Genomic DNA, 12,124 nt, shown 5'->3' with positions numbered 1-12,124 from the left:
AAAAAATTATCTTCTGTTGAATATTTATTACTGAACCAATGCAATACTTTGGTTAATTTGTAGGTGCAGAATTTAAAAAGACAAATGTTTAGGTCACAAGCAGTCGTTTTCATTGCTTTCTTTGACTTGAAGCTACCGGTAACTCAATGCTAACATTGTTAGCTAGCTAGCTAACAAGGTCAAAGAATGAAAAAACTAAAACTAAACAATGTTTAAGTAATAACTAATAGAAAACTAGCAATCCTATTCAAAAACTAATTAAAACTAACTCAATTAGTCAAAACGTAACAGCAAAAAGCTAAACAATAATGAAAAACCCCAAAACTATTGACGTGGTCTGCGCTCTTACCGAGCTGGAGGCCTTCAGGATCTTGGAGCGGAAAGGCACGATGGCGCACAGCAAGGACAGGAACCAGAAGAAGAAGAGGACCCCCGAGGACTGGGCCCCGTGTAACCTCTCATACTGGATCAGGAACGTGGCCAGCAGCTGAGAGAGGAAGAGGAGGGGAAAAAGGAGAAATTGAGTTTCATATTAGCCGGAGCAAAGCGGCGGAGGTTACGTTAGGTGAGCTGCACTCTGACTGGGGTTAGCATCCTGACAACAATCTGTTTCCCGTCAAACATGGGGTCAGACCACAAATTTTCTGGATTTGTCGTAAACTGGTGCAGCTCTTCTGAAGTGTACAAATTATCTGAACCGTTCATCTAAGCCCTTTTAGCGCTCCGTCGCTGCTAAATACTGGAGTCAGAGCCACAGGGGGAACCGAAACTAGCCGTGATCCAAGGTTACGGACTATGACTTTACATTAAACTGTGAGCCTTTATCAGAGATTAGATGGGAAAGTGGGTATCTTTGGGTTTAAACGTCGGATTTACTGATGCTTTTGCAAAACAGGAAAAAAGAAAAGTCACAGCAAACAGCAGATTAGTGACCATGGATCAAATCAGAACATCATGATTTGCTAAAATCAGATGGGAGAAAAATAAATACTCGAGCAGGTCTTGAAGAAAAAGACTGCAATGATTAGTTTCACCTAATAATCTTTATGACATCTGATGGTGAGGTTCCTTCAGAGATCAGCGCGATCTTTCCGTTATGACTCAGAGAAACAAGAGCGCATTTATATCCAGCTGTCCTCCATCTCAATCTCAGGTCTTCTGCAGCCTCCATTAGTAGGAATTACATTTTTTAAACCACATCCAATAACCAAAAACATATGTAGATGTGGTGTGAATGAACAAAATCAAATCAGTAGCTAGACATTAATATTTACTGTAATTCTGCTTCACAAAATATAACAAACTGCTGCGATTCAACAGAACATTTGCAGTACAAGGTGTAAAAAAGTGTTTTCCATCATTAAAAAAAATAAAATAACTCAATATGTGCAAATCTAACTATTTTAACATAAAAGAAAAACTTCCTTCTTAAAATGCCTCAGAGTTAAACACTGAAGTATTTGTCACATAAAAAACTGCCGAAAGTATTTTCATTTCTTCCATCTGTTAGATATTTGCACTGAAATAATGACTGTAGTGTTTTTATGTTTCGCCTTCATGACTATGCTGAAAGTATTGTCAGTGATTGTTTTCATATTCGAATTCTTTTAGTTTGTCTTTTACGCAATAACACAGGTCTCTGCATATTTCACAAAGTCGAATTTAAGACTTTTAAAGACCTTTTTAAGACCATTATGAATGAAATTTAAGAATTAAATATTCACAGAAATGTACGAACTTCATCCAGACAACTGGTGACAAGTTTCCATTTATACGTTAAAAACTACAAAAAAAGCTAGCTAGCTAAGTAGCTAGCAAGGTTAGCATTGATAGCCTCAAGTCAAAGAACGCAATGAAAATGTTTGCATGCCTCAAACTGTTGCCTGAACGTTTGCAAGAAAAAAAAGGTGTATTGAATATATGAGATTAAATAGTCAGGACAAAATTTAAGACCTGCAATTAATGTATTTAAGGCCAACTTACTTTTTAAAACGAATTTAAGACAATTAAAGGCCTTAATTTTAGGTATATATCAATTTAAGACTTTCTAAGTGTCTGCCATGACATTCTTATTCCAGATGTGTCACAAACTTCTTTTCATGCAGCATATCTGCGACAGGTTCCCATGAACTGAACGACGAGACGAGTTGTTTGCCTTCACATTTATACGTTTTCCTATAAAAACAGAAGTTTTGCCTGCCTTCACCTCTCGTCAGCGCCGGAGACCAGCTTGAATGCTCAACCACAGGGGAGCTGCATGAAATACAGCTCCACATGACGCTGCTGCGTTAGTGCACAACAGTCTTATGCTAACACAGTTTGGAAGAACAAGAGTTAGCATATCATTTTCATACGGGACGAAACCTGCAATCTTAATTTAAAAAAAAAAAATCTGTAGGGAGTGCTGCTGGTCCCATCTGTTATCACTGTGACAGCATCACAGATGTGCGCTCCACACTTTGAATTTGCATATGCAAAGGTAAATGTACAACCCCTATGCTGCAGGACATACAGTCCATGAATGGTCTTTTGTAAAGCTGTCGCTATTTGACCCACGCTACGCTGCCTGCATGTTCCTTACCATGGTGATGCCGAGCACCAGCGGGGTGATGAAATAGATGGGGGGCGGGGACTGACCCTGCTGCAGCTCGTGAAATGTGTAGAAGAGGTCGGCCCAGCACACGATCCAAAGCAACAAGCCGAACGCCTGAGGATGAGTGAGAATAAAACAAATGAAACGATAGAAAAACAAAGAGGTGGGAGAAACTACAGAACAGGAGAGAAGAGTTCAGCGGTTCACTTCCTAGTGGGAAAAACGGGAAGTTGATTATTTAGTTTTTATTTGTCTATAATGTGAGGATTTGAAGGAAGCCTTCCTTTACTTCACCTGTTTTGTTTTACAGATCAAAGGTGCATGTGAATTAAAACTAAACACACTTTTTAACTGTTTTTATTGTTTATGAATAAGAGTTCAGACACTTTTCCAATAGCAAAGTTCAAGCACTTTTCAAGCATTTTCAAGGTAAGTTTCCAGCACCACACTTTGGAGATGAAAATAGAATAAATGAATTAAAAACAAATTAATTCATTTAAAAGAATTAAAGACAATATATTCTTTTTTAAATTCTAAAAAATGTTCTCTCTACGTTTTCTGGCGTTTAGCAAACAGAAATAATTTTGGTAATTCTAAATGACCTAAAACAAGAAATATTTTGTCTTATTTAACTTCAGAAATAAGACAAAGAAAATAAGAGAAAAAAAATGTGCGTTTTCATTCAGTGTATGAAAATATCTGGTTTCAACTGTAAATAAAATGTAGACTTTTAATCAAACGTTTGATTGCACTTTATTACAAAATGGCGCACTTTGAATATCACAAACTTTCATGGACTCCAAACCTTGAAAACACCTACTTGAAATCAAGCCTTTCAAGGATTTCAAGCACCTGTACGAACGCTGTCGATTCTAAAATGGACTTTAAATTTCAGGCTCCTCCCTGGTCGAGCTCATTCCTATGTTACTGAACTATTAACCGTTTTGTTCCTTAAGGTCTTATTTAATGCAACAATGTCCCACTTACTGTTTTGAACCTGTTCAGCAGCGACATCATGATGTACCCTCGGCTGCTCTTCTTCAGGTAGCAGATGTAGGCCGGAGAGGCTACCCACAGGAAGACGCAGGGCAGCCACGCCAGGACGGAGAGCTGGAAACACTCGGAGAGGTCGGGCCGGTCCGTGTGGAACGTCTGATTGGGTTCCTGCAGAGGACCAGATGATTGGCTGGTTAGTTCCCACAACAAGGTGTCTCGAAAAGAAAAACTCCAGATTACAACACCTGGGTCATCTCACAGGACAGGACAGAAGCTTCAAAACAGACGGAATCAGTCAGAGAGATTAAACAACACTGTCACGGTTAGTGGCGTTTTTTTAGATCAAGTAAAGGAAAACTAAAGAATCCTGAGCAAAAAACATCTCAGTTGTTATTTTGTTGCACCAGAAACCCAACAAAACGTCCCTCAGAGCCTGGAGTCAAACCAACAGACTTCCTCCCTCCCAAACGTGTTCATTGCTCTTGAACTTCACCACATTTTGTCACCTTACAACTATAAATCTCAGTGTATGTTCAAGTTGATTTATTTTTTCACTATTTTCAGATGACAAAGCATGGATTATTTTATAACCAAAACCTTCCTGACTGCTTTAAACCTCTCCAGAACTATTATTCTTTAAATGTCGGTTTTATTCCTTTGTCTTCATGGTGCTGTCTGTTCACTAATGTTCTATAACGAAGCTCTGAGAACATCTTAAAATAAAATGCATGCAGAGGAACTTCATTTACTTATCATTTGAGTGGTCAAGGCCTCTGAGTGTTTACTGGGGAACAAAATTGCGACATTTGTTACATTTTCAGCTGATGTGGTTCGCTTTCACACTGCAAACTGAACTCTTCAAAAGCTTATTCACCTCCTCACCTGTGGTGGCGCTATATAAAGAACCACTGAAGGAAACGATACAGAAACCTCTGAAGAAGACATGAGGGCAGCTTCCTTATTCATGAAATGTAAACAAATGTGGAGTGACATCCAGTTTTAGCTGGTGTAGGATTGGATTGGTTTGTAAAAGACCACAGGCCATTTCTCGTGAATCTGCATCTGATCTCTGTGTGCAATGGATATGATGTAGTCACCACACTGTAAAAAGAATTTGAAGATTTTTTTTTTGTTTTGTAAAACAAACATTTCAGATTATTAAACAAATCTGCATGCAAAGATAACCATCAATCAGAAATCAAACATTTCTGAAAAAGGGTAATTCAAAGTGTTCAAATATGTTGCTATAATATATAATCCATTTTTATGGTTCAAAGCAACTCTAAATAGGTGGGGTTTTAGTATTAATTTAAAGGAGCTCAGTGTTTCAACTGTCTTATAATCTTTTTTTTTTTTTAATAACTTGCAGTAGTAGATGTCTAATAAGAGGGCTCCAAGGATTGAGCCTTGGGGCACCCCGTATGTAAACTATAAAACAAACAGTCTCCAAGTAAAGATTTTACTAATTAGAGCAAAACAAATATGCAATTGAGCAAATACGTTTTCTACTGAGCTCTAAATCAGCAGTGCAATTCAAGATTCTTATTACTTTTTCTCCTATTTTCATTTTGGGAACAAAACAAAAATACTTTTGTATACTGTGTCTGATTTCAAGTGAGTTTTCACATACTTGAAAAATTTTAGCCTAAACATAAAGTTGTGCTTCTTACTTAGAAGGAATCAATGAGTGTTCAAACAGTGAACTATGAATGAACTTAAACTGTTACAGCTACACTCCATGAGTTGTAACAGTGATTCAGCATTAAGGCGAGACTCCATCACGTCTCGTGACTCATCGTTTAAAGTTGTTGGAACAATAGGAACAGCGGAGACCATCCGGAAATGAAAGATAAAGTAGACATATTTCATACTGCAGTGAGTCGTGACCCCTAGCGCTGCTTCCCTGGACAAACACGCCTGAAGGCCCGCCCACAGGCAGAACCAAGATAAACACAGCTGCCAACCTCCTCTGCTCCGCAGACCACTCCTATCAGTACTAAATCGTGTCCACGACTGAGTGTGTGAGCAGAAGCAGCGTGGAGAAAAGAGATAAAAATGTCTGAGACCCCTTCCAAGGAAAAACATTTTGACTGCTTGACTATACAAAAATACAAATTTGGTACGTTTTCGTTTTAGGTATCGAAATGGACAAATTCAATTTTTCTCATTTTTTTAAATCCATATTCTAATTTTTATATATTATCTATATTGTTCAATATAGAATATATTCATATTCTATATTGAACGTTTTTTAATGTCACTTTCTTAAATCATACATTGATTTATTTTCTCCTACTTCCTTTTTTCATTTTCTCTTCTGTTTTTTTTCTAATTTACTTTTTTATTTAGTTTTTCCTTCTGAATCTTTGCAGGAGCTAAACTAACCAATGGAGAAGAGGCTCTAGTGGACGGGCATTCAGAGCCCGCTTCTCACCTATGGGCCAATGTCAAGATCCAAGTTGGGAGAGATTTGTACTTTTCATTGTTGGATACAATGTATCCCACATTAATTACACTTTCAAGCCATTTATATATTCCTACTTTTATCGCCAATGTTGGCAGGATTAGTCCTCCGGAGAACAAAGGCGCTTCTAAAAAACAGGCCAATTTATTGTAGAAACTAATTAATATGGAAAGATTTGAAGCAGAGACAGAGGGAGAGTTTGAGAAAGAGGCAACAAATTACATCAATGTAAATAATTTATATTATCTCCGGCCAGTTCGGCGAAGGCAGAGATCATGTGAGGAATTTAACTATTCCAGAATTTTATATGAACAACATACAGCTGAGAAGGACGAGAGCAGGAAATGAAGTAAATCATGACACCGAAAGAGAAACGAGAACCACTGATGGAGCTGTGATAACTGATACAGAAGAAGATTTAAAAAGGAAGTTATTTATGCCTTCAACTTAATATGGCAAGATGTATAGTCTATAATCTCACAAGTAGCACCATTACTTCCTTATTAGTTAACTAACACGTTTCCTTTAAGCCCTGAGATGTGAGGAAGAGGTAAAATGGGTAAACAGAAATCAGAGAAAGAGAAGCTAAAACGACAACAAGGAAGATAAAAGAGGAAACAATTTGTTTATACATCTCCCACTCCATCCTAATATCATTCACAAACAACATTCCATCATATTTCGATTCCTCTGTTTGAGGCAGAAACCCAGAGGAAGCAATCCTGATTATAATCAGTCAAATGTGCCTCAAAGCTTTAGATCAAAATGAAACATTCTTATTTTATTCTGGCTTTTATGGCCAGAATTTATTGAACCCCCAAAATCTGCATTTGAATTGTTTGCACAGCAAATTCTGTAATAGAAATGGTTTTTTTTCCCACTTCCACTGAGCAGCAGGAAGAAAACGTAAATGTGAAATCTAAAACTATGCTTGAAAACCACACAAAGGAGGAGGAGGAGTGGAAATTGATTGACCGACTGCCGTAAAAAGCTCACACCCAAACCTACAAAACGAGTTTATAATCAGGATTAAAATGAACCTATGGACATAAGTGGGAGTGACACAAGTTCCTCTCCTTCTGGGTGAACTTCTTTGAGGCAGCTTTGCTGCATAAACACTCCCTTTTTTTTTTTTTAAAGATTAGATGCAACATTGTGTTTTACAATTACTGGCAGGTATGACAGATGATTTTGCAACTGCTCAAGCATTCGTGGCATGCTTGACCAGCAAATATCAAGTTACACAACCGTAATTCAAGAAGTTAGCATAAAATGAGAAGTACTGTTCGCATTAAGAGGAAATGTGTGAAGGGTTTTTAGAAAAACAAACACAGGGAAACATAATTACAAATGCTTTTTTCTACTGATAATCATCAAAAAAGGAGGAAGCTGCTCTTGAACAATTATTGTCTAATCGTGTAGTTCAGAGAGCTGAAAGACGGTGATGACAGAGCGAGGTGTAGCAGCCCATTGCGCCTTTTCATTCCTCCTCCTGTTGCTATGAGATGAGGACGACACAACTAAACTGTAGCTATAGTTATTTCCTCTCTGGCGACTCTTTATTCCTCTGGAGAAGAGTTGCAGAGCACGCAGGTATCGACAGGGAACCCAGACTGAAATGTGGCCTTTAAGATTTCTGTTAGTGATTGCAACAACCTCGTCATGTCACTGAACGGGTTTGAGTGAGCTGGTTACTTGGCAACTATGCTATCAATCCATTTGTCCATATAATGAAGGGGAAAGCCTACATTTGCTTCGTTGTTCCAATTTTAATGCCAGATTCAAAGGAGGCAACAGGAAATCCAACATTTTCATTATGACGCAGTTGGAGGAAAGAAAAAAAAAAACAGATGGGAAAGAAAGTCTGAGAAATGTATCAAACTAGAAAAGGGTCACTAAAGCTATTTCTGCTTTAGTGAACCAGAGTTAGAATCATTAACTTCAAATGGAGAAACTCTGGAAGAAAGGCAATCTTCCCTGACCTGACAAAGTTCCCCCAATAGCACCAAGTATTTCTCCATTCTGTTCTTGGCGTAGCCCAAAAATTAAACTTTGTTAACTCAACAATGTCACATTTGAACCCTGCTAAAGCACAACAACAGGAACACCGTCTCCGACAGAACTACAGCCTGTCAGGGTTGGTGTTAGATGTGCGTGGCCTGCTTTGACCTCGTCAGATTCATGTTCTCCCCTAATAGCTAAAGCCATTAATTTGACAAAGAGCAATTTTCTCATCATAATTTGCAGTTGGGTGGAAAGTTGGCATTATCAGTTGGGTGGAATTTAAATAATCTGTTTGAATTCCCACTGTCAGCACACAATACAAGCAGTGACATGCGGTGAGGTGCAAAGCTGGCGAGGCACTGACTTAATCATAATGAGATATACAAATGTTGACCACCTGCATGTTATAGTTTACATGAGGAAATTTCGCACATGAGGACAAAGATGGAGGGCAAAAGGACTATTCTTCTACATGTCATGCAAAGCCGCGCTGCCGCCGTGGAATAATTCTGTTAACTCAATCAAACCTGGACATGTAGATATTATTAATTTTGTGCTGTGCTCCACAGCAAAGGGAGAAACCGTTGAAGTATAACTCAAAACCACGTCTTTCTCACTCTCTGTATTGGCCAGGCTACACACAGACTCGTTGCCATAGCAACTGACGACAACAACCCTAAAAAAACCACTGAAATATTTCCTCCACAAAGAGCAGAACATTCAGTCTGTTGCAGCAGTATGGTTTTAGACTTAATGGTTATTTTGCAATTAGTAAAAAGTGATTGCTGTGGTAAGAGGAGAAAAGTAAATATATCGCTGCACTTGACTTTACTGTCAAGCTCGCTGTTACTGTCTCTTACTCTGCAGTTGCGGAGTCACAATGTCTGGGATCATTTATGTGGAATGTAAACCCAAATTTTTCATAAAACAAATTTGCCTCTTCACTGATTTTTTTTCTGTAAATTTTATCTAAAATATTTGAAAGAAAATTCTGGTTAGTTAGCGGAAAAACCTAGGCACAATGCCGGTTGGCGTGGTATTATGAGTTTGGAGGCTGTGATTGATTGTACCCCCAAGATCAGATTTCGGTGAACTATAGCTGTTAGCTTGTGTGGTGGTGCTAAGATGGTTTCCACAGCATATTAAGGTATGTTTGGAGTTAAAAATAAGGAAATGGATGGTTCCAAGTGTTTTTAAATGGAAGATTTTAGCTATTTGCTGGTGGCTGTGGCTCCAAACTCATGAGTACTGGGGGTCTGACTGTATTGCCAGATTGTAAGACGTTTTCTTCAAGTTTTGTTTCAAATCAAAACATCCTCAGCAGGAGCAAGGAGTGAGTTTACCAAAGATTGGAGATGTCAAATCAGATGTATGTGTGGAAACGTAAGATAAAGCTACCCCCCTTCACGTTACATGCTAGACGATAGTAGACCCTAGTGAAGCATATTGACCTTCACTACGTCCTGCACAATCTCCACTTACTTAACACACAGTAGACAGTAGAGAGTGCAGAGTGTAGAAGGACATTGGTGAGAGAGTTAAGTAAGACACGTTATTATCGCACTATGACAGAATGTCGATTAATCAGTAATATGTTATATTTAGGTGCAAAAACCGCCTGTTTTCAATCACAGCAGTCAAGAAGAGCCGCAAAGATCTCAGCACACAACACAAATATAATGATGAGTTTGACCAATGGGACAGAACTCTGTCAGACGCAGAGACGGTCACTGACATTGTTTTGTCTGAAGATAACTGCTGGCCTATCAGTAAACTCGGCCTAATCACAGAGGGCTTTTATTGACGCTGATGTGTCTGCTCGTGTTGGAGCAGAATTGCTGGAAACCCAATACATCTGCTATGTACTCTCCCCTGTGGATTCAATGCCAAGGAATAATAAACATCCTCCCCGAAGTTACGACGTTTCGGAGAATACTGGAGCGACAGACAGATTGTGGCCAAGATGCGGCGCCAGATTCTGATCCATTTTGGAGAGTCATTCAGAAAAAAAGCTGATTTGAGAAGAGTCAAACAATTAACCTGGTGGAACAGGCCTTAGCTGGTAAAATGTAATGATAAAATATAGTAGCGGTTTAGAGATATTTGGTGTTATTCAAGGCTACACCTTAACCTTAGATTGGAAGGACGTAGTTTATAATGCAACTAGAAGTGAATTTCTCAGGCATTTCTATAAACCTAACGAGTACAATGCCTTTCCTTCAGACTATGTTTGCCGTTTCTAATGACCCAGACCTTTCTGCTTTACTTCTTGAGTTACTGCCACACGCCTGTTTCAATACAGAGTTGTAAAGTAAATGATAAGATCAAGTAGTTAATGCTTTCAATTTATATGAAAAGTTCTGTTGTTTTCTAAGAAATCTGAGCAGTCAAAAAGCCACAATCTCCAAAGTCTTACTGTTTGTCTGCTTGGTATCTTAATGGAAAGCTGCACATCTATATAATGAAATTAATACTTTAACAATAGAACAGGTTTGAAATATATTTTCCACTATTTTGTTTTTTAGTTTCTCAATATTCCTACTTCTTTCCATGGCCTGATCATACTATATTTAACTGATCTGATGAACTGTTTCCCGATCAGAGATCAGATTTTGCCACAGTCTCTTGGAAGATGTTGTTTTCTTCTTCTGCTCATCATCTGGTCTGTCTTTCTCTTCATCTGCTGGCCATTTGGCACCACCAACAGACTGGCTAGTCTTATTTTAGACCCTGTCGGCGGGTGATACCGTTGTCGAGATTTAGGTCACACTGGTTTTGCAGTCAAGTGGACAATAGAGCAGACAAGGAGATGTAAAACACAGCTTTCATACATCGGTTGTAAGAAGAGGGTAGTGGGAAATGAGAATGCATCGGCTGATAGGACAAGACAATAGACCGTATCGGGTTCACCAAAACAAGAAGACACCTTTTTTTTAAATTGCAAAGATATAGATAGAACACAAAAAAATCCCACTTTTTAAGTAAAAAATGTGGGATAAAAGTAAAACTGTGTTTTTAGGAATGTCTGTAGAATATTCCAGTCCAGCTATCACAAGTCACTAACATTATTTCTCTAGCATAATCCGAAAGTTGTTCTGGTGTCAACATAGCATTGATTTGTGTTTTCACAAATAAAATAAAGGTTTTATAACTTTACAACAACCAGTTGTTTGTTGATCAACTGGATCAAAAAACATCCAGTTTTTAGATTGTGAAATAGCCCTTCAGCACCAACAGAGGCCAAGTTCAGCGTTGCTAGCAGCTAACGGTTGGCCAGTCAGTTTACTGCAACACAATGGAAAGAAAAATATAATATATAATATGCATAATTTGCATACTGCAAATTTCTGCCCGGACTGCAGTAAGTGTTAGCTAATTATTTAAATTGCATAATCATCCCATAATCCTGATCTTCATATTGAGGAATCATGACGGCTCACATTAGCTTCGCCAGATGAAGTCCCACAATGACTGTGTTTGTAGGGTTAAAATGACAGAACAAGCAACGTCTTGAAAAACATTCCAGAAGAAACATCATTTACAAAAACAAGACATGGAAAGGCGCTTAGTCCTTTGACATATTAGCAATATGAAAAAGAAAATGCGCTGGGTTTGAATCTGCCAAATAAGGATTAATAAGGAACTTAAGTTGCTTTTTTTTAAAATTGCCTCAGTATTATGTACGTGTTAATCGGAAAATATTGGATTTTTGAGTTTCTGACTTTTCAGTCAAGCGGAAAATCATCTGATCAGTTTCTTGGACAGCCTCTAAAATATGTATACTTTTAATTAAGAGTTGATGAAGTATCAGTGCCTTACGTATGTGAAGGTTTACGAGAGGAAACAGCAGTAAAAGGATCTCCACTCAGGATGGGAGGACGAAGACTCTAGGAGAGAGGAAGTGGTGCCAGCTAAACTCATTGACACACTTATATGAAAATCATTAGTGCCATTGTTCATGCATTTTAGACAAAACACTAAACTGTGCATCAGAGAATTTTCTGAACCTCAAAGCTGACAGAATTGAACCGATTAAAGTAGATCCACTGCAGGCCTGTTGCAATAAG

General features: G+C 38.3%; 1 protein-coding gene across 4 annotated transcripts in view; it reads right to left on the bottom strand.

Moving 5' to 3' along the window:
- abcc3 (ATP-binding cassette, sub-family C (CFTR/MRP), member 3) overlaps positions 1-12,124 on the bottom strand; it is a 58,798-nt gene that overhangs the window by 38,404 nt on the left and 8,270 nt on the right. For all 4 annotated transcript variants that reach the window (XR_003597039.1, XM_028029407.1, XM_028029405.1 and 1 more), the window contains exons 2-4: positions 3,581-3,757; positions 2,582-2,707; positions 350-487 (exon numbers count right to left, since the gene is read on the bottom strand). Coding sequence is in view for 3 of the 4 variants with exons in the window: in XM_028029407.1 (XP_027885208.1) it covers positions 350-487; positions 2,582-2,707; positions 3,581-3,757 (441 nt within the window). In the remaining variant the exon portion in view is untranslated. The remainder of the gene's footprint in view (positions 1-349; positions 488-2,581; positions 2,708-3,580; positions 3,758-12,124) is intronic.

This window comes from Xiphophorus couchianus, chromosome 10 (assembly GCF_001444195.1).
Source record: "Xiphophorus couchianus chromosome 10, X_couchianus-1.0, whole genome shotgun sequence".
Taxonomy (NCBI): domain Eukaryota; kingdom Metazoa; phylum Chordata; class Actinopteri; order Cyprinodontiformes; family Poeciliidae; genus Xiphophorus; species Xiphophorus couchianus.
This window is presented reverse-complemented; position numbering and strand designations above follow the sequence as displayed.